At 38.8% G+C, this 21296-nt stretch overlaps 2 protein-coding genes across 5 annotated transcripts in view; both read left to right on the top strand.

The window, feature by feature from the left end:
• The first annotated feature begins 445 nt into the window (after positions 1-445).
• On the top strand, positions 446-6868 carry LOC120422301 (dynein light chain Tctex-type 5-B-like). The gene is made up of 3 exons (XM_039585692.2): positions 446-640; positions 788-1305; positions 6510-6868. Exons 1-3 carry the CDS (start codon positions 635-637, stop codon positions 6676-6678), a joined length of 693 nt encoding a protein of 230 aa, XP_039441626.1. The 5' UTR covers positions 446-634; the 3' UTR covers positions 6679-6868.
• Positions 6869-10604: 3736 nt separating this feature from the next.
• LOC120422291 (putative ferric-chelate reductase 1 homolog) overlaps positions 10605-21296 on the top strand; it is a 96766-nt gene continuing 86074 nt past the window's right edge. Inside the window, exons 1-2 of one of the 4 annotated variants that reach the window (XM_039585684.2) lie at positions 10605-10884; positions 13550-13571. The gene's annotated coding sequence lies outside the window, so the exon portion shown is untranslated. Of the gene's footprint in view, positions 10885-13544; positions 13572-21296 lie in introns of all 4 variants that reach the window. The other 3 variants (XM_039585683.2, XM_039585685.2, XM_052711218.1) reach the window with 3 other exon arrangements.

Genomic DNA, 21296 nt, shown 5'->3' with positions numbered 1-21296 from the left:
AATAAAAAAGAAAAACAAACGTTTAAGGCTGTCAAAGATTTAATTACAATTCGGCAATTTTTCGGCCAAGTTTGCTTCAGAAAAAATAATTATGAAATCATCGAATTCATTCACGTCATTTCTCATTTCATAAAAATAGAAAAATATTTGACAAATATAAACTACATGATGAACAGGTAATAGTTAGTAATCTGAAAACTTTTCTTTAATTTTATACTGTATATTTTGAATAAAATAAAATATGAAAGATAAATTGCTGCAATAAATACAAAAATTCTCAACAGCCAACATACTGAAAACCAATTTTCCCCTAAATAAAAGGGCACCCAATTGGGCCCTTGTTTGTTCCATTCCGAATCCCTCCCCCCAGAAACGCGAAAACCCCCCTAACCTTCCTCAAGAACTCCCTGCGCGATGCTTGCGCGCGTGGAAAATCAAGTGTGTTTGGAAAAGTTTTGCGCCCATTTTCCTTCCAGAAAAGAAAAGAAACGCTCGCCCGGCCGCTCGCGGGGAGCATGACAAAGGACTATTTATTAGAGTGCTGCTGGCTTTGCTTCGTCCCACGTGGAGCATCATCAGTGACGTTGCGCGGAATCGGCGGCGACCTTCTTCGGAACAACATTCCGGCCTCATAATGGAGGTAATTTGTTCTTTTCGCTTTCTTTTTTAAATATTGCTACTGATTAAAAGTTTTATCCTTACATCTTGTTATTTATTTCTTGGTTGTCGTCGTCGTCGTGACTGGTGTGCGGTTGGGCCGTGACACGTGACTGGTACATAATTAAAGCAAACTGGCGCCAATGCTGCTGGTGCTACTACGGCCGGAACAGCCTCGGTGGCCCCGGTCGCGGTCACAACGATTCCGTCAATCGGTCTGACAACAGCGACGGCAGCACTAGCGGTACGCAAAACCGCCCCAAATGTGAGTTCTGCCCTGTCGGGTCCGAAATCTGGTCGGTTCTTTGGGTCAGCGTTCAGCATCACCAACCGGTACCGGGCCAACAGCAGCAACCTGGGCAAGGTTAGCCTGGCCATCACGAACCTCAAAGTGCTGAACAACGTGCCACTTCCGCCGCCCATTTGTGCCATGGTCGCTTCGGATACTCCGCCAGCGTTGAAGTTTCAGCCGACGTACAGGCTCGACTCGAAGAACCCCTTCAATCGGGCCGCCTGCGAGGTGATCCTGCGGGAAGCTCTGGACAAGGCACTGCAGGGTGTGGAGTACAGCTCGTACTTTGCGCCGTCCCTGTGCCAGCAGATCTGCGAGGACGTCAAGGCCAAAGTGAAGGAGCTGAATTTTGATCGGTGAGTTTTATGGCCACTTTCGTGTTTTTCTTGTTTTTCTGTCGTAAAATCGAAACTAAAGCGCGGAAACAGATGGGCTCCGTCTAGTTTGGAATCCGTGTCGTAAAGTGTGCTTAGATCAGTGGTTCTTATGCTATTTTGGATATATATTAACCCCTTCACGCCCAGAGCAAAATCGAGATTTTTTTACGTTTATTTACATTAGGGTAGGGTAGTCATCAATGAGACACTTTTGGTTTTCAACTTTCTACGATTTTCCTAATTTTTTCATCAGCATGTTTTAATGAGCTTTTTGTTGCATTTTCTTTCTTTTAATGTGTTCTAACATTGACCAAAATATGAGATCGATCCGACATCTACAGCCAGAGTTATTCAACTGTCTCATTGTAGACGCACTTGGCAGGAACAATGAGACAGCTGGGGAACAAAGAGACACTCTACGAAAATCAACATTTTTCTAGTAAACATCATGTTTTTGTATTGTTCCATTGCAGGTGACTTGCCTTGAACATTTTAGAGCAATTTTGACAACATAAAACTTTAATTAACAAAAGTTATATTAAAAAGTATTTAAATTTTGTAAAATCCATATAGGGGAAATATACCCATTTTAATCAATCTAAGCGCTATTAAATCGACATTTTCAGATGTATCAACTGCTCACTTTTCTTTGAGCTATTTATTACTTTGGAACAGTCAAAAACACTTTATGAAAGCTGTAATTCATGATCAAAGTGCTGATAGGCCGATAATAGAAATAGGCTTAGAAAGGGTATAGTTCCCCTATTTATACCAAATAACTTTGTATTTTTTGTTAAATGAAGTTAAAACTCTATAAATATGCCAAAAATCGCTTTTAATTCATGTTTTGAAAGATTTCCATAGATTTTGAAAAGTTTAATGAAGAAAAATCAAAGTGTCTCATTGTTACCCATGGGCTGAAATGAGTGGGGAACAATGAGACTGCTCTGGATTCTGGCCAAACCTAATGAAAGGACATTGTAGCCCAACTCAATCCCTATGGAACGTCGAAAGAAATTTGAAGAAATATTAGTTTTGGTGTAAATGGCAGCCTACGAGCGAAAAAGTATTTTTTGGCCATTATTTACTTCTACACCCCAGAATCAAACATTTATGAATAACTTTTCAAGGGAGCGTCCATAACCAAAGCGACTATTATGGCAGACATGTATCCAGTAGACACACCTTTCCCCCAAATATGAGCCTGATTGGTTGAAACTACGACTTGTGCGAGCCATTTTATCATTGTTCCCCGTGTCTCATTGATGACTACTCTACCCTACTCGTAATTGGATCGACCAAATTAGATGGATTTTAAAGGTTATAAGTAGGCTTAGTGATTTTTCACGTTCAAAAATTGCAAATTTCACGGGACCCCTAATTTCAAACCATCAAATTTCACGGAAATTTCGCGGAACGTGAAAAACGTTAAAATAACTTTGAACATCTGATGTTAAAATTACAGAAACTACTTGTTATGCTTTATTTTATTTTATATTGCAATAGGCCAAAAAATATCTTCATTTCCAAAAAAGTTTCCACGTGGTTTATGAATTTGATCTATATATATTTTGAAACGAAATGTAGGGCATGTGTATTCTCAGTTATGGAACTGATTTTTTTTAAATATTCGACTAATAAAGTTAAAAAAAATAGCTGAATTGCTTCTACATTTAATTGAATTTCATTGTACAGCAACATTTAACATCTTGTCCTGTCAAAATGATTAAAATAACTTGAATGTTCTGCGACAGTAGAGTAGATTTTTAAAGGTTTTCATCTCACATTTTAATAACTATATTGAAAATCAAAATCAGAACAAAAAAAGTGTTTTTTTTAATTTCCAATATCTACTCAAAAAATCTAATATCGTGAAAATTAAACAGAACTCTGAAAAACAGTTATGTGCTTAAAATGTGATTTTAAAAATCAATAATTCTATTAATTTAATCTTGAAAAAACCAAGCTTGGATCTTAAAATGTCTTTTAAAATTATACCTTTTAAATTATAAAAAGAAATCTAATTATTATTATCGCGAATGGAAATATTGCTAAATTGAAAAAAAAATCTGTGAAATCTTTAAAAAAATTATCACAATTTACTTGTTCAGTAAAATTTTGGTTGACAAAGCCAAAATTTGTACAAATCAGTACTTTTTGATGAAAGAATAACTGCAATCAAATAAATAATTGTTAATATTTACCATGCTTGTGATAGGTTGATGATTCCGAGAATTCGTTTTTACAGATTTTTGTTAACACAACAGCAGCATTCACTTTTTAGTAAATTTGGTAACAATTTTTTGTTAATGTATGTTTTGCCAACAACTCTTTAAATGTTTCATATCACGCTTTTTATTTAATACTAATAAAATTTATTTAATATGCCCTTATGGATGAAATATTTATTATGTTGTTATTTCAAAGAATTGATTTGAGAAAATTGATAAATTCCACTGGATTTAACGAAAATCTTAAAATTTCACAAATTTCACGCTGTCCACGAAATCATGAAAATTCACTAACCCTATGAGTCATTATTGTTATTACTTTTTATCATTATTAGTGACCTAACAGCAAAAGACACCAGATCGATCAGAAAATTCCATCAAAAGATACCGATTTTCGAACAAGTATTTATGTACCAATTGTATATGGGCAGCTGCAAAAATTGCATGGAGACAGTGACACAAAATGGCTTCTTTGGTCATAGTGAAAAATTAACAAAATCGGTCGATTAAGTAGAGGATTGCTCACTTATTAGCTTGTAACCCGTTGATTTGACAAAGTCAAACTGAAAAGTGACATATAAGTTGACAAACAGTATTTTTTTTTAGGAAAAAGATATTACATTTTTCAATAATCTTTATTTTAATATTTCTAAAATTCAATTAGTAAAAGATATAATATGAAGTTAATGTGGAAAAATAAATTTAGATAAAGAAACTAATTAATTTTTTTAAAATAACATCTTTAGAACAATTAAATGTTCGTAACTCGTCTTGTATGCAAAGTAGTGTTGCACGGGATAATCAACAACTAAGATAATTGATTGTTTGTTTGTAAGAACCACTGGTTTAAACCCTGGGACACAGCTGATGCGTTGCATACATATTGCTTCGGAGAAATTGAATGGTGGTAAGATTGGAGATTTACGAGCCTGAAATGGCTGAGAAGTAGAGGGGCGCAATTGTACACAAACACACACACATGTGCGGCTTTGCAACACACGTTCCGAGGGGTGGTAGATTGCACTTTATAAGGAAATTTCCCTCGAGGGTACCACCGGAGCAGTAAGCGTGTGTGTGTGTGTGTTGGTGCAATATTTTATGCAATACCGGTTGATCCTGGCTGCTGTTGAGCACGCTGACTGTTCAAAGTGTGTACTTACTCTCGGGGTGGATACAACGGCTGTAGAAACGTGAGATTTAGTTGCACGAACGTTGCAACCATCAAGAAGATGTTTACTACCGAGGAAAATATTAACCGCTCCTGGTGTGCTTGCTTTCGAAATTGGATTGATGAAGTTTATCGATGCTCAGTTCTGTACCGAGGCGCATTAGCTCGGAAAATTGCGATTTGATCTCGATGAAGACGAGGATGGAAAAACTGCTTGAAGAATATGGCACCTTAAATATCAATACGGGTAGTTGGAATGTCGATGTGTGCTGGTTCTGAATTTTCAGAATTCAATAAAACAATCTTTGGTTTAAGTCCTGGGTTATTTTCACAAACTCTGTCGACCTCTTTTTCGTGAACCTTTTCCAAAAATTTAGTTATCCAAAATCGCTGAATACCTAGTCATAAATTGAGTCTATTTTTAGCCCGAATTCAATTTATTAAAAAGTTTTCACAAACCACACTTTCCACATCATCCCCAGTCGTTTGTGACGTACACGTAAAAACTTAATTGAACATAATCACCGCTTCCAAACGAGAGAGCACTTCCACCAAAGGAACGTTTAAAACTTCAGCAGAACTTCATCACCAGCCACTGCTCATGAAACTATAAGTACAACCCGTAAATACCCCGGGGCTCAATTTGCCAATACACACAAATCCATGCTCCATGCCTGCTGTCGAACTTGGATAATTTAATGAGCAGACAACGTTTACGAAATTGAATTTTAATTAGAATTTGTTCGCTTACCAGTACACCCATAAATGAAAGCTTTGCTGCTGCTGAGGGGGTGGTGATGGAGACGCACGGTAGTTCCTAAACATCGTAATGAGTAGGAATTCTGCCCCCTTTCCCTGTACAACGAAGAATATGTTTTGTGTGTGTGTGTGTGCTCTCGTCGTTCGTTCTTGAGCAAAGAAACATAATCTTGCTGTTTGCTGCTGCTGTCGACGACGGCTCGTTCGATTTTGCCGGCGAAAATGCCTTGCCTTGTTTGTAGCTTAATCTATATATCGTTGTAAAACAAGCTTATGTTGTGCTGCAGCTTTTCTGGGGTTTTCCTCGGTGTTGATTGCTGTACGGTGATGCTGTACGGTTACACTGGGGGGCTTATTTTATTTAAAGTTGCCATTTAATTTTCAAGTTTTTTTTGTATTGTTTTTTTTCTTCTTAATAACCGTATACAATTTTATAGCTGAAGTTTATTTTTTATTCATTGTTTCTTATGTTATTTTTGTAGATACTTTTTCGAGCATTTAATTTTTGCACCCCAGTAAATGCCATGTTCTACGTGGCGTATGCTCTTTGGCATGTCGTCGTCGTCGTCCTGGTGGATGTCGTCATCTCCTACCATCATCGCCAGCACCAGGGCGGATCTTGATTTTTACTTGTTTCTGATTAGTACAAACATTTTGCTGATTCGATCTGTGCGGTGCGGAAATTTTCCCCCACCCATGCGGGAGAAGAAGGTGGAAATTTTCTTGCTTAAACTTTTCCCGATGGCGGTAGCGTCGCCTTGTTCAACTTTTGTAAATTAGCGACGTGGGTTAAAAGTTCTCGGCGAGAGTACAGATGCGGGTTGGAGAAAGGTCGTTGCACGCATGGGGCGAGATTTTATCGGGATTGGAAAACGCTTTCGGGAGCTGGTGTCAGATGAAAGCCTCAACTCAACAACTCTGTTTCGAAGAGAACACTTCTGATGTTGGCTTGCCAACGTTTACCATGTTCTAGTGCACAACATCTTTCTGATGTATCTTCCTGTTGGTTTTGTTGCTCGTTCCAGGTACAAACTGGTGGTGACCGTTACGATGGGCGAACGGTACATGCAGGGCATGAAATCAATAGCCCAGTTCCTGTGGGATCCGGAAAAGGATAGCTACGTGTCCTGTATTTACGACGCTTCGCCGAGCCTGTTTGCCGTTGCAACCATTTATGCCATCTATTTCGAGTAGTAGAGTGGTGACTATTTGTATACGTTACAAACCAAGATCTCCGAAGCTCGGGAGATTTGAGGATTGTTTCATTTGTTGCTGCTGCTGTTGTTGTTTATTGAACTGTTATCCTGTCGTAGAGAGCGAACCTCATGAATAATAAAGCTCCGCTTAAGGGCACCATGTCAAGGTGGTGTATCACATTGCAAAGTGCAAAGCTCCCGGTGTTCTTTATTGCTGTGTGAGAACAAGCTTATTTCATGGCAGTCGATGATGATAGGGGTTGAAGGGAATGCCGCTGAGAATTCCCTGTCCAGAGCTTCGAGAACATGGCCAATTTTGCATTATTTATTGGGTACATATTCCGAATGCCGGTTAGTAGACCAACAGATGCTAGAATGGCATTTTTAATGCTCGGAGAGTTCTCAAGAAATATGTATTATTCAGTGACGGTGTCTACAGCACATAATTCGGTCAACACCGTGGAGAGAAATTTACAAATTTAATCATGTTTTATTGCTGGTAACTCCCTTGTTGCTGCTGGAATCATCAAATAATCTTAAAAAAATAAGGACACTTTTTAAATGAAATCAACAAAAAATCTATGAATTGGGGAAAACAAAAAGTAAAAACTGCCTCGATTCGTCCCTTTTGTGTCATTTTACGATTATGTTTAAAAGTCACTTTACAAAAAATGGTTTCTGTGTTCAGATAAGATTTTTTTTAATCCAATGCTTTTGAAAATCAGCATTGGTAGGAAAAAACAATTTTATATTTTTAATGTAGAAGCTTACTCAAGAGGTTAAGTAGAGTTATCTTGTAATTTCCAGCTACTTTTTTTTACAAATAACTTCATGATTTTCTTTTTTAAAATACACTTTTGAGTAAATCATGCAGTTCTGTTTTAAATCATGTGTTTTACTAAAACAAAAAATATGCAACAAAGAAATAGCTTGTTTGCTCGGAAAATTAACTCGTAGCCTTATGTGTGAGACAAATATGCTTTGCCTTTTTCTCAGCATTTTATGGGCTATCTACAAGATCCACAATCACTTAGCTTAGAAAATTGTACTTAGGGAGCGTTCTCTTATTACGTAACACAAAAAACGGATTTTTAGACCTTCTTCCTCCTCTAAACCAAATTTCCATACAAATTTTAAATTTTTTGTATGGAGCGTAACACGGCCTCCGACCCCGAATCAATGAATCTGATCTTCTATAATGGAAAAGTAATCAAAATTTGATTAAATTTTCAAAAGGCCCTATCTGCATATGAAACCCATGAGGGATAGGTTGTTTTGAAAATTTAATCTAGAAATTAGAAACTTGACTTATGGATTGAAAAATTTCAAAATCTACGGTAAAGGTAAACAAACAACTGCATAGCAACGTATATCAGCCCAGCAAGTTTTCTAAGTTGATTGTGGATGACGGCCGTAATAAGTTACGTACTTTCCTAAGTAACTTATCTATTTTACATAACTTAGATGATCTAAGCTAAGTGGTTGTAGATAACCCATAAATTGATTGTTTTTTGTTCTGACAGTACTTGTCCTATTGTTCAACCTCTAATGGCCGATTCTTTGCCGCCTTTTCAAAAAAGTCGTTAATATTTTTCGCGTTTTGTCTGTTGCGGAACAACAGTTTGATTAGGTCCTATAAACATATGAAAGACAATAGGTTATAGGACCTTTTCAAAAAAAACTCTGGAACTAAAGAAGAAACCCCCTAAATGTGATGTGATGGGACAATAGGCTGATTTCTTTAGGTAAAAATAAGTAACTGTACCAATTTTGAGCCTGTGAAGATTAAAGGGTCGCCATTGATCGTTGAAGTCGCCAAAAATAGTATAGTATAGGGAAAATCAAAAAAATCAAAATTCCACCAAAAGGTGGCGTTAAATAGGTCGGATCATTGTCAAGTGTGAGATTCTTATGTAAAATTTTATGACAAATGACTTACGAAGACCGCAAAACGATACGAGTTAACCCTGACGAGTTATTAGAGATTTAAAGAAGACGAAGAAACGATTTTTTTCACCAACATTAACGATCTATAGCGCCCCTTAACCTTTACCGATTTGGCTCAAAATTGGCACAGTTTCTTTTTTTGCCTAAGGAATCGAATCAGAATGTATCAGGGATGCCACATGGTTTTTTAAATGTCTGTAAAAAAGTCTGTGTGTATGTCTGATGCCACATGGTTTTTTAAATGTCTGTAAAAAAGTCTGTGTATGTCTGTGCATTTGTCTAAAATTCAAATAAATCAATTTACAGTCATGGAAATCTATTCAGAAATTGTATCCCTGATGCCGATTTTTTTAAATGTCACCCTATGGGTTTTTTAAAACATGAACAACATGGGCAAAGCCGAACTTAACAAGTCAACCTATTCCATTTTTTTTTAAATTCAAGAGTAACTATAAACTTTTAATTGGGAAATGTCAACAATAAAAAAAAACAATTTCTAGGGAAATTACAAGTAAATGATAAAATACATAAAAACGAAAGGTTAAGTTTTGCTTCCCAAATGCAAACTTTCCCATGTCAAATGTAGATATCGCCACTGTCGCTGCAAGCCGTCGATCAACAAGTTGCTGTTTCTCTCATTCGATAACAGTCCTCTTCAACAGAGTTGAGCAGTTTCCATAGTTTGCGACGATCACCACTCCACGTTTCAAGAGAGGCCTCAGCAGCCATGTACCGCTAGCGTGGTATGAGTATAACGTTATACCCAGCCTGATGCTCTCTTACTCTCGAAAGAAAGCCAAAAACTCCCCGGCAATAAATCCACTCAACATACCTGTGTGCCTTCCTTCGCGGTTGCCATAACAAACGTGAAGCCCAAACAGGTTGATTGGCTTTGTGTTGAGGTTCCCCGGTTCCTCAGGTGTGGAGGAACTCAACCACACGCCAGATTTGAGTGAATTCGATGAGTGTGTTGAGCGGTTTTTGGACGTTGGGGATAGTCAAGCGGGAAACCTGTTTTTGTTTCGTATACACTATGCTGATTTATGCTACACATGTTTGGATGTTTATGTTGACCATCTTAAGTATTTTTTTTTCGTCTTTGTGTTAGTATTTGTATTTGTTTTTGTTGTGTGGATATATGAAGTACTATTTACTGATGAATGGAATTTGAAACTATTATAATGAGCTAAATAATGATGTAAATCCTATATACTGCGTTAGTACTAATTTATTGAACTTTTAATCAATAATTGATACAATTGACACTAAAGTGATCAATCAATCTTTCGGACGAGCTGGAAATGTCTTTCAAATACCTTATATATGAAATATTAAGAGTTTTCTATTTAAAATCCACCATTGTTTTTAATCTTTACTGATTTGGGATATTGGTATATTTTCGAATAAAATGTATAAAAATGTGATTTAGGTAACAATCACTTCAAGGAAGATAATAAATTTGATACCCTGTTATTTTTTCCGCTCGAATTTTGATACAATTTTGGATATAAAATAGCATTTGACAAAATTATATAGAATAAAAATTAGGCTCAAATATTCAACGAGAACCACCCCATACACTAGAGCCACACACTACTTCAACTGTGAGTGACCGGAGGTTCCCCGTAACCTGCGAGTTGCACTGGCTGCGTGAGTACCGCGAAGTCAGTACACAGTTAAAATTGATAAGAAATACTTCTTTTGAAATTATCGTTCTTTGTTTGACTGTGATTGTTCTTGTAATGTCATGTAAATTTAAAGAAAATGTATGTTGAATTACATGGTGAAATTTTACATGCGCTAACTTTACATAATTTTTGACTGTTCACTTCGCCCGCGGCAAGTAACCTGCCACAGTGTTGCTGCTCCACTCGGAGGGCTTCCAGGCGACCACAGAACTCGTTTTACCACACAGACTACCTCGCCGTCGAGTTCCGCGCGAATCGCTGGAGTTGTAGTGAACACGAGTCAAGCGATCACGCTAAGCCGTTTGGAAGTAGCAGTCTTGCAAGTGCCTTCGGTGAGAGTGGTCGTCCAACTCTCTTCTCGCGTCGCGTCGCGTCGGCTTGTCTATTGTGTGTGTCGTTTGATCTTGGTCTCGGATCTCTTGATCCGCGCTTTAGTTGGTGTTTTATAGTTTGTGCGGGGTTTCCCTTTTTTGCGAAGACCGCGACGTGATTTGAAAGGTTTTTAATTGCCGCGGGTGTGTGTGTGTTTGCGTTTGTGTGTCGGTGCGTGCGTTTCTTCGTTCGATACGGTTAGTAAAGTGTTCCACGTTCTCCAGGAACCGTAAACTTGCGAAAATAGCCAAAGGAAAATTGATTGTAGCTTCCTGTATCGGTGAACAGTGGTAGCGTGTGCTACCGCACTGCATGAAGAAGCTATTCTGTGCCGGATTCGCTCTGGATAATTATCTATTCAGTTATACGAAAACTCAATGCACTCAATACGGTTTTGGGTCATTTGCATCTCTCGGCTGTGTGTACTGTGTAGACTGCTTGAGCCGTAGCGTTGCGACGCCAAGTTAGAGGGTTCCGAAAGCTGAACCGTTCGCTCATCTTCGGTATCTCGGTGTCAACCACGAGGAACTTCGTGTCGAACCAGTCGTGTAGCTATCTCTGCGCGAGACTTTGCCGAACGGCCGGAAGAAGCAGATTGCGATACCTGTTCGTTCGAAATCCGGATGATGTCAGCGTTCGATCTCGGCAGAGAACCTGTTTTATCAACTGGCGCGGAATTTCAAGCCCGCCTATATTGTTAGCGCGTCGTTGACGAGAGACTCATCGGGTAGAAAGTGACAGTTGATTACGTCGTCGTCAGCGTCGGTTTTGACGACGGCTCCACGTGATCTCTATTGTGTCTGATGGCTCGTGCGAACAAGTGAAAACGAATATTAAACATACAAAAATAATAAAAACAAAAATCTGTTAACAATAGTCGAGTCGTGTGAACTCCCTTTTTGCCCGATTGTGAGGACTGTGGAGTTGTCGTTACTTTCGGCCATAAACCAACACAGCACGGGGGAGGTGGAGAGGAAAACAAACACCGCGGGTTGGGCTGGTCAAGGGGAGGAGTGAATGAAACTGTTTGTTTTTTTTTTTGTGATTTTTGAAGGTTTGACACGGAAAATCTAATTACTGAATTCTGATAATAAACAGAAGAAAAAAACAATGTATCGCAAATAAAAAAAAAGATACAAGTTTAATCAATTTTAAACCATCGAGATTATATAATAACATCCAGGTTTTGGCAACACAGGTTCCCAAAAACAAAGAAATATCACGATGCTTTTCCGTTTAAACACGTTTGCAAAATTTGGTTGCCAAAAATAGTATTTTGCTTATGTCTTTTTTATTCGAATTTGGGTTTTTTTAAAAGGTCCAAAAAACATGCATCTATTTCTATTGAAACTATTTATAAAATGTTTAAAAAATCTATTGAACTCTTATTTCTTAATTTCTGGAGTTTTTTTAAAACAAACAAATTTTTTTGCTTATTGGGTGTTTTTGAAACTGCCTTGAGTCAGAGGTATTCAAAAATACTCAAAAAGCAAAACATAAAAAAATGTTTATTGGACCTTTTCAATAAAACTTCAGAAGTATCGGTTGTTTTATTGAACATAATAAAAATATGTTATTAGGAAATACAGAATCGTTAAACAGATGAACTATATTGAGTTTGTTGTGAATTTGAAGAATCGATTAAATTTTACTTTTTGAATCAAAATTTCAACCATCTGCACAAAAAACAACTGTGTAAATTTGGAAGGTTTTAAATTACTTCTTTTGTGATGTAATTTTACTTCAATATGAATGGAAAAGTTGCATTAGAACGGAATATTGGTGATTTTACATATTTTTAGAGGGAAAATAACATTTTTTTTTTGACATAGCTAAGTTTAGTTTAGTTAGCTTAGTTCCAAATAAATATGAATTAAATTAAATATAGATCATTTTGTAATTTCTTTTGTTTTCGCCAAATAACCAAAACACACACTGAACAATTATATAAGCATCAGATTAAGTAATTTTAAAATCAAGTGTTTAAAAAGTTTAACATATAAGAAGAATTCAGAGAAAATATAATTATTATATATTTTTTTAACTCCTTGGAATAATAAAAAAGTACAATAAATATATATATTTCTTATTGCATTATTTTCGGCTGAGAAACTTTAACAATAGTATTAAATTAAAAAAAATGAGCCATTCATTTGCGTAAAAAATAGTTGAAAAAAGTGTTTGATTAGGTTATGGAGCTTCAACAAATATTTTATTTGTTTTGCCTTTTACTAATTGCATATTTTTTGCCTGCAATTTTTTTACAATAACGTAATCAAGTCAACAAAAGAGTATGCACAAGTTGTGATTTGTTGACTTTTTTTCATTTATTCAAACGTTGATAAGACGTCATCCAACCACTTTTCTTGTTATAACCAGTTTTTCTTTGTGTGATGGTTTTACCTTTAATACATTTTGACGAATTTTTAAGTTTTCAAGTGTTCTGATAACAATGCAATAAATGTTAATTTCATAAATTATAAAATGTATACATACATGTTAAAGAAACATATAACAAGAGCAACCAAAGCAATTATGAACTAAATAAAAGATATAAAGTGCAATTTATATTCATTTTTTGTAAAATCCGTTTTTTTAATCTTCTTGGAAATAACGTTTTTTTCTGCTGTAATAAAGCACTACTCAGAACTCCACACCATCCTAGCGTTATAATTAATTTTTCCTGCATTTTCTCTATCATCTGTTCCCATTAAACCCGCGCGTTCACGTTACCTCCGTACTTTCCGTGCTCCACCGCCGTCGTCGTGGACTTTCCTGAACACGACAACATCGTCATCCCCGCTCGACGTTGAATCATCTCATCGAACGAACTGCTGCTCCACGTCTCCGCGCACAGTTTAGTTGCCACTGAATAGAGAATAAGGTGAGTTAATTTTCATAGTTTTTTCTTCTTCTTTTCGTACCTTTTTGTGGTCGTTTAAACTTTTCGTTGTTTTCTCTTCGCGGTTATGAATAAATCAGTGTTATTGAAATTACTTTTCAGCGCCCCATGCACACTGCTGCAGCAAAGGGGTGATGTCAGGAAATAGGGATGAAGACATTATCCGGGGTTGAGCCGGAAAGTTGAATGACTTTGTGTGTGAGCTTTGGCTAATTTTGTTGACGTAAGTCTGAGACTGGGGTGATCTGTTTGCTCAAGTGGTGTTCATGGAACAGTTTTTTTTCTTCGATTTACGCTTTTCTGTCGATTTACGAATGGTACTCGAGATATGGGTTGAACGGTTGGATTAGTTTAAATATTCCTGTACTTGTAATCATCTCACCTTAGCTTTTGATTTTAAAATTTAAGTTGGAGAACCAGAACTGTAGCGTTGGAACGTTTACTTTTTTTAGGTTTAAATCTTCTGTAACCAAAACCAACCCAAACAGAATATTAAGTAAAATCAAACAGCTGTTCCAATTTGACTCAAATGAAGGTACTCTACGTGTGTGTTACCTCTTAGGAGATTTTTTTTTAAACTTTGTTTTGAATGATAACAATATCCTATTTTCACAAAAAAATTCTGACGAATAGTTAGAAATGATAGAATTAATCTGATAGTTGCTGTCACTATAAAATAAAACATAAATAGGCAAAACATGGTCCGCCAAAGCTCACGTTTTTCCTACCAATTATAAACAAGCAAAACAGAAACGCTCAACCTCGTTAACAAACGATAGCAAAACACAACAATACGCCCATTAACCACAAAGCATAATAAATAACCGCCCCATCACGGGTGACAAATGGGTCATTCAGGTCTCTCTTATTCATTGCATAAAACCCCAAAAGAAAACCCCAAGAACCTGTCACTGGCATATTCCGCGTAAAAAAAACTCGCTTTCCTTCACACTCACACATGTGCTATCGAAAGCGAAAATGAACGCAGTTTACTACAGATATTTGCGCCACTTTTGCAGACCGGCTGATTAAAGCTACAGGTACACCTATGGGTGCATGGGGGAGACTTCGTCTCGTCATAGGTGAACAAACCTGTTGTAACAGTGTGGGGAGGTCCCCTCGAGGGGGGCTACCACGAGCACAAAGACAGGTTTTGTACCGTATTTGCAGTAGAATTCGTCTGGATTTGCAAATGATAAATTTTGTTGTTGAAACGACTTTGAAGATCTTAATTTTTTTACATATTTTCAAAACAATTTGAAAAAGCATTTAGCATAAAAATTTAAAATTTTGAAATAACAAGCCATAGTCGCAACATTTGAATGCAAAAGTGATTTAAAATGCAGTTTACACTAGTTCAGTTGTTTTGCAATCATTAACTTTCAAAATATGTACACGGAGAAAAAAGAGTTCCCAAAATCGTGAACAAGCGATTTTGAAAAACGTGCCATGGGATTTGAACACTTTGTTCGTGGTTCCCATTTTCATGAACGCTTGTTCACGATCCGTGTAAGATTGACGAAAACACAAATTTTAACATCGAAAATTTTCAAAAATTCAAAAGATGTTTAAATAAAAATTCTTAACGCATGGGAATGCATTTTAAATTGATTTATCCATTCCTAGGTAACTTGACCTTGGATAATCATCACATAAACATGACGAAATCCAGTATGCAATCCGCTAAAATCACCGTCTCCAAGCAAAGTCTTTTTGGAGTAATTTTACATAAAAAATGTGTAAAAATGAGAACCTGTTGAAAATTTATCAGAGACTGATGAAAATGCACCAGCTCCTGGAGTAATATTACACATTTTTTTTTGACACAAAAGCGGTCACCATTCCTTGATGAATATTACCATCACTTTTTAAGTAAAATGGTCGTAATTCATAGTGATTAATTTTAAATTTGAAAATGTGTAATTTTACCACTTTTCTGGTGTAATGTTACTTTTTCACTCAATTGAAGTAAAATTACATCAAAATAGAGGTAATATTCTACCTTCCAAATTTTACACAATTTTTACTGTGCAGTGTTAAGAGATTTTGATAATAAGAAAAAAATTCGATGAGAAATCTTCAAATCTCTCTTCGAAATTAAAGGGGTAACAGCAGAACAAAGGAGAGGGAACGGGGTTTTTCTTGATAGGGTTCTTACCAAGTGCTTACTCTACTGTTAGCATTTTTCCGCAAACCATACAACTACTTTTCCCCTCATAAATGCTTATTAAAACTTGTATTTCAAACACGTGTTTAGCTTCTAAATCATATAAACAATCAATGTCTATGAGAGAAATTTTTGTGATATGAAAAAGCCTGTAAAGTATCTCCATTCTTTCTTCACACAGTAAAAAAAAAATCATGGTAATTTTACATCTGGGAATGGGTTCATCTTTTATGTCAGAAAATGTGTAATTTTACCTCTGAAAATGTGTAATTTTACTACTTCAATTGTTCTGCCTAAATTGAGGTAAAATTACACCAAAACAGAGGTAATATTAAACCTTTCAGAATAACACCTTCCAAAATACACGATTTTTTACTTCTTATCTAAAGATGTCACGCTCCATCGACTGACGTTCTATATTAGAGTTTAGCACTGTTGTCTTATTAACTCTCTACAACCCAACCCGCCTTTAGACGGGTTTTGATTTTAAAAATAACCAAAAATCCATTTTTTAACCAATTTTTGATCTTTAATAAGCATTGAAAGAAGAATTCTTAAGATTAGAAAAATTTTAGGGTTGGAAGTTTGACTTGTTTTATGTGACTTTGCAAAGTTTAAAAAAATGTAATTTTTTAGGGGTTAAATTTGGCTGTGTTTTTTACTAACATTTCCTAGATTTTAAGTAAAAAAATGTATGCAATAATTTTTTAGTGTTCAAGACTATGCCTCTACGCGTTTTTTTTTCAATTTAAATGATAATTAAAACATGATAAAATTAGATAGGCAAAATGTAATGACACGAGGTGGTAGAATAGGCCAAATACTATCAAAAAGAAGCATAAACTAAACAAGATAAATTTAGATTAAAATACTAAAAATGAAACAAAAAAATATAGAACAGTAGAAGTAAAGTTTGTCGTAGAACAAAATGACCTCCTGAACAAAGGTAAAATAAAAATTTTCGAAAAAAATTGGGCAGTAGAGGGTTAAAAAGGTAGTCCAACTCCAACTCCAACTTGGAAACGCAAGAGCTGGCTACTCGGTACAGCAAAATCTACCCAAACTTGGTCCCCCAACGGTAACCAGCCGGTCATGCATCGCGCGCGGCAACAGGTATCTCCACTCGCTCGTGCTGCAAAAAGACGCGGTGGATCGTCTTTGGACTAAACCACGGGTTGCCCCCAAGTCAGCCCCATCGGACAAACAGGTTTACGGTTTCACTTCTTGTCGGTCGTGTCAGACAGATTGTTGCTGGGGATTTGGGGTGCCTAGCCGTCATAATCGCTGGTACGCGCGCGCGTCATTTTTTGGCGGTACGGTCGGTGAAGGGAACAATCCGCCGTGACTATTCACTCCAAAAGATGAAGATGGAGATGTTCTGACCTGGAGCGGGGTAATACGTAACAATGGGTCATTGTTTGCAGTAGGGGGGGATTTATAGAGGTGAGATGTCATAAATTTTGGCACTGAGAAACGCGCAAATTTGCCAACCCTCGTGTTATGGAGGGGGAGGAGGCAAATTAATTTAAAGGTTGATTTTATCTGCCTCGTTGGACCCGAGAAGGTTCACCGCCATTGCTAGCGTTCCACTGACGCAGTCCTTCGGCCAAGGTTTCACAGGTGGCTGACTTGTTGTTGTGGTAGTCGTGGTGGCTGTGCTAAAGTAAAACCACAGACAAACAGACGGGACACTCGAGTTCCAACTCATCGACCATCCAAAACGGTCATTTCAAATCTAATTTAGTTTCGGCATTTGCTCACCCACGACATGGTGGCGCTGATGTATTGACAGCTCACCCTCGTTTTTTTAGTGTGCGTGTGAGGCTGGCCCACAGTGACGTTTAAAAACAATGCGCGCGCTGCACGTTTTTTTGTTTGAAAAAAAAAGACGGCCAAAATGTGCTGACCAACGGGTTGTTTCGTCGGAATACGTGATGGGACCGATGGGACGGAGAAAGATGTTGGCTCTAGCTGGAGGAACACAATCCGCTTGCCAACGCGTGCGACGATCAAGAAATGCTGCACGGCGAAATGGACCCCGAGACCCTGCTCGGCACAACGGGCGACGAACGAGACATGCCGGCCTCCGGGTTGGTCCGGGGGAACACGCCTACATGATGAGATGAAGGAAGAAGATGCTGTCCTCAGCTGGAGGAACGCGTCCCCCGCTCGACACTGAAGCTGGAGCAACAAGACCCTGCTCGACTCTACGGACGATGGGCAATATGTGCTGTACGACGAGATGGACCCTGAGACCCCGCTACGGACGACGGAAGAGATTTACTGGCCTACGGGTCCGTCTGAGAATTAAAAGATAAAACGCAAAGCAAAACGAAAGCAAGTGTTTATTGATTATCATTTAGACACAAGTTAGATTCATTCCGGAGGAGTAGGTCAGACAGCTAGGGCTTGGTCTTCCGATTGAACTTAGTCGTGTTGCTCCAGCTTGGATCAACAAGTTGTTCCTCTATCCGTGTTCCGACGAAACAACCCGTTGGCCAGCACATTTTGGTGGTACCGTGCGGAGTCGTTTTGTGGGCCAGCATCTTCTTCGTGCAGCACCTTTTGGTCGTCACACGCGTTTTTTGTGTTTGTACGGTGATTTCCTTCTTTCTCACAATCGCCATGACACCCGCGGACGAAATTTACTGGAATGTCCTAAAACATATCCTCCGGCACTCCGACCTCCGGAGCAGGATGAGGTAAAATCTGACAACCTGTCCCAGCACTTGAATAGATTCAATGCTAAAACACAATTGTTTATGTTTTTGTTGAGCACGTGCTCGCAGTAGGTGTTGACATTGCCAGCAGAAAGTCTCACACATACACTGACAGATTTATGACAGCACCGTTGTTGGTATAGGTACGTTCAAGTCTTGTTTCGGCAGTAGCTCACCAGGCAGCGCTAGTATCGCCTTGATTTGATGGATTTATGGAAGGACGATAGATTTCAAAAATAATTTGTATGGAGAGTCACGTCTGTTTGTCTGTGGTAAAACCTTAGGCCTAATTGATACCTGTAAATAAACATTTGTCATTGCACAAGTCGGAGCTCGCAAAACAGGCACGCAGGTCTCGGACGGTCGTGGCAAGTCGCGACGAATTACCACAGATGGAATGGCGTAGATCAACGTGGAATGTGTAAGAAAAATTGTCCCTTATTGGTGCGCTGTGGCCGGCGGCCCCATGGACCTTGGGACACTTGCACCAACTACAACGATTTTGCTGTAGAAATCGAGTTTTGCTGTATGACCTACATCGTAGCACATGGATAAACATGCAACGCTTGGAACGCTTGCTTGGAATCCTGTCCACCCCAAGCCAAAAATGTCTCTCCCCTTCCTCAGGTGGGGTTGTGCGTTCAGCTCAGGTGTTCCGACCACAAACCCAACTTTGCCAGTCAAAGTCGTTTCGCATGAAATAAGGTGTAAATGACACGTAAAGATGGGGAGGGTCGTTTGGGGTAAAATTTAATTGCACTTTTATTTGCTCGTTATGAATATGGGGCCCCTGTGATGCGTTGTCACACCGGCGCAGTGATGGAAGAAAGTAGCGCCCCCAATTAGATACAATTGGCTGGTGCGCGCTAGGGGGGCCACATGGGATGATGCGTCGACACGCGTCTCAACGTTGGGGCGCCCTGAAATGCAAATTGCGAAAGTAAAAGTTGACGACGACGACGACGCAGACTTTGCAAATGAGCGAGGAACTATGCCGGTTTTGGATTAACTGTTGCTCGATGAGTTGTGATGCAGATATGGAAACTTGGCGAAAGTGATAGCCTAACGTGATTATGGTTTGCCGAAAGGTTATTGGAAAATTTTGCAACTCCAAAAATAGAGGGAAAGAGCGTTGAACTGGCGTTTGTTAAACATGTTTTCAAATGCAGTTTTGAGCGAAATAAGGTAGTCAAAGTGAATGCAAATATTTGCGATGACTCTCGCCTTTAATCCCGCAAAAGCTCGAGACTTGATTGACATACATCGTCTACGTCGGTTCACCGTGATGGACATTCCCATGTTGAAACCCCGTTGCACAGCAAATAACCCAAAAACACCACCAGGGCATCAGAACAAGCCGTCCTTAGCAGACCTTATTTGCAAAGGTATCTGTTGTTGAACTTCAGCATAAGAGCCCCCACCGGTCAGCGAGGCCTGCAACGACCGATGGATGGTTTTGGTAATGCCGAGTTTATGTACCTGTCCCGCTAATTCGTGAGATATGCTGCGTCTGACCACGGTGAACCTGGCCGGTACATGGCAGACAGCTTTGATGGCAGATTACATAAGTAGCAGCCAGACTGTGTGGTCCATCCAGCAGCAGTGGAGTTCAGCCCTTCTAAGTTACACTGCGTGGTATGGTGGGAATCTGAACACATGTTTCGACGGTGCCGCACAGAGATTTGCGCGCGGGATTATGGATTTGAACGAGTAGGGGAGGGATGTTCCATCGTGTGATAGGTTTCAAGGTTCACGCGGTGGATGTTACCGAATGGTGGTGGAGGCTTTAATGGATGTAAAGAATGAAGTTTATTGACACTGCAGTGTAACCGTTTCGAAATGGCTTGTTTATTTTAAATCATGCTCAACGTTGTGCATGGTCCTAAATCTTACAGTTGATGCGTAATAACAACATAAAAATTGTATGCTTAAAATAATGATATTTAAAATAACAAATTAGTCAGCGACAGTCACGCAAATTAGAAATAAATCCAAGGCAATGTTGTAGCCACCTTTACAGTGTGACAAAATTAAGCTTTGCTCTAAAATCGCCTTAAAATATAGCCTCTAGCTATAATTTTCATCGGTTGTTTCGCCGATTTTGGATCCGTCCACCGAGATACCTTGCACAAAGCGTCGCAGGTTAATCGCACCGGACCGGTCTCCGTTCAGAACATTAGTCGAGAGCGAGACAACGTGTTACTTTGAAAGTTGGCCCCACAAAACGGGGGGGTTATTTGACCTAGGGGAGGGACGTGCCACAGAGAGGGGTCAGCAAGTTTGCTCCCTCACGTTTTATGTAGTAGATATTTTTTGCAGCACAGCAGCTGCGGCTGTTGGCTTTATAGACTTTTAATAAAGCGATTATTACTTCATGCCGAGCGGCAAGGGGAGCCCAGATTCCATCACACGTTGCTAGCGTTGGCAGTCGTGAAGTCCAGGGTTGACCGGGCCGGTAGGCCCGGGTAGAGGCTTTTCAAAACCAGTGACTGGAGCTTTTTTGTAGCAGTGTTGTCCTGCTTTGAACCAGCCCGGCTGGAATGCGATAGACCTTGGTGGTCACGGGCTATTCAGCGCTATCCAGCGGACAGGTACACCGGAACCATTGTCGCGCCGCAGTCAACGTGGACACCGTTATTAAGCATCACCCTGCCGTAGAGTTGTTTCGATTGATCTTCGACATTGTGCCCGCGCACCACGTGTCCGCCCCGGGTGGTGTTTGTGTTGTCGATTCGCACTTTTTATCCGCCACCACCGTGTTGGCTTGAAGGCGCGCAGGTGGCGGGTTTTGGACGAAGATTAAATCTACTGTCCGCTTAG

The sequence above is a fragment of the Culex pipiens genome, chromosome 3 (assembly GCF_016801865.2).
Source record: "Culex pipiens pallens isolate TS chromosome 3, TS_CPP_V2, whole genome shotgun sequence".
NCBI lineage: Eukaryota > Metazoa > Arthropoda > Insecta > Diptera > Culicidae > Culex > Culex pipiens.
Note: the sequence above shows the minus strand (reverse complement) of the source record. Positions and strands in the feature narration are given on the sequence as shown.

Bases quoted from the DNA above. Each gene is read 5' to 3' on its own strand.
- LOC120422301 (XM_039585692.2), top strand. The intron at 1,306-6,509 runs GTGAGTTTTATG...TGCTCGTTCCAG, and splicing joins AAGGAGCTGAATTTTGATCG to GTACAAACTGGTGGTGACCG.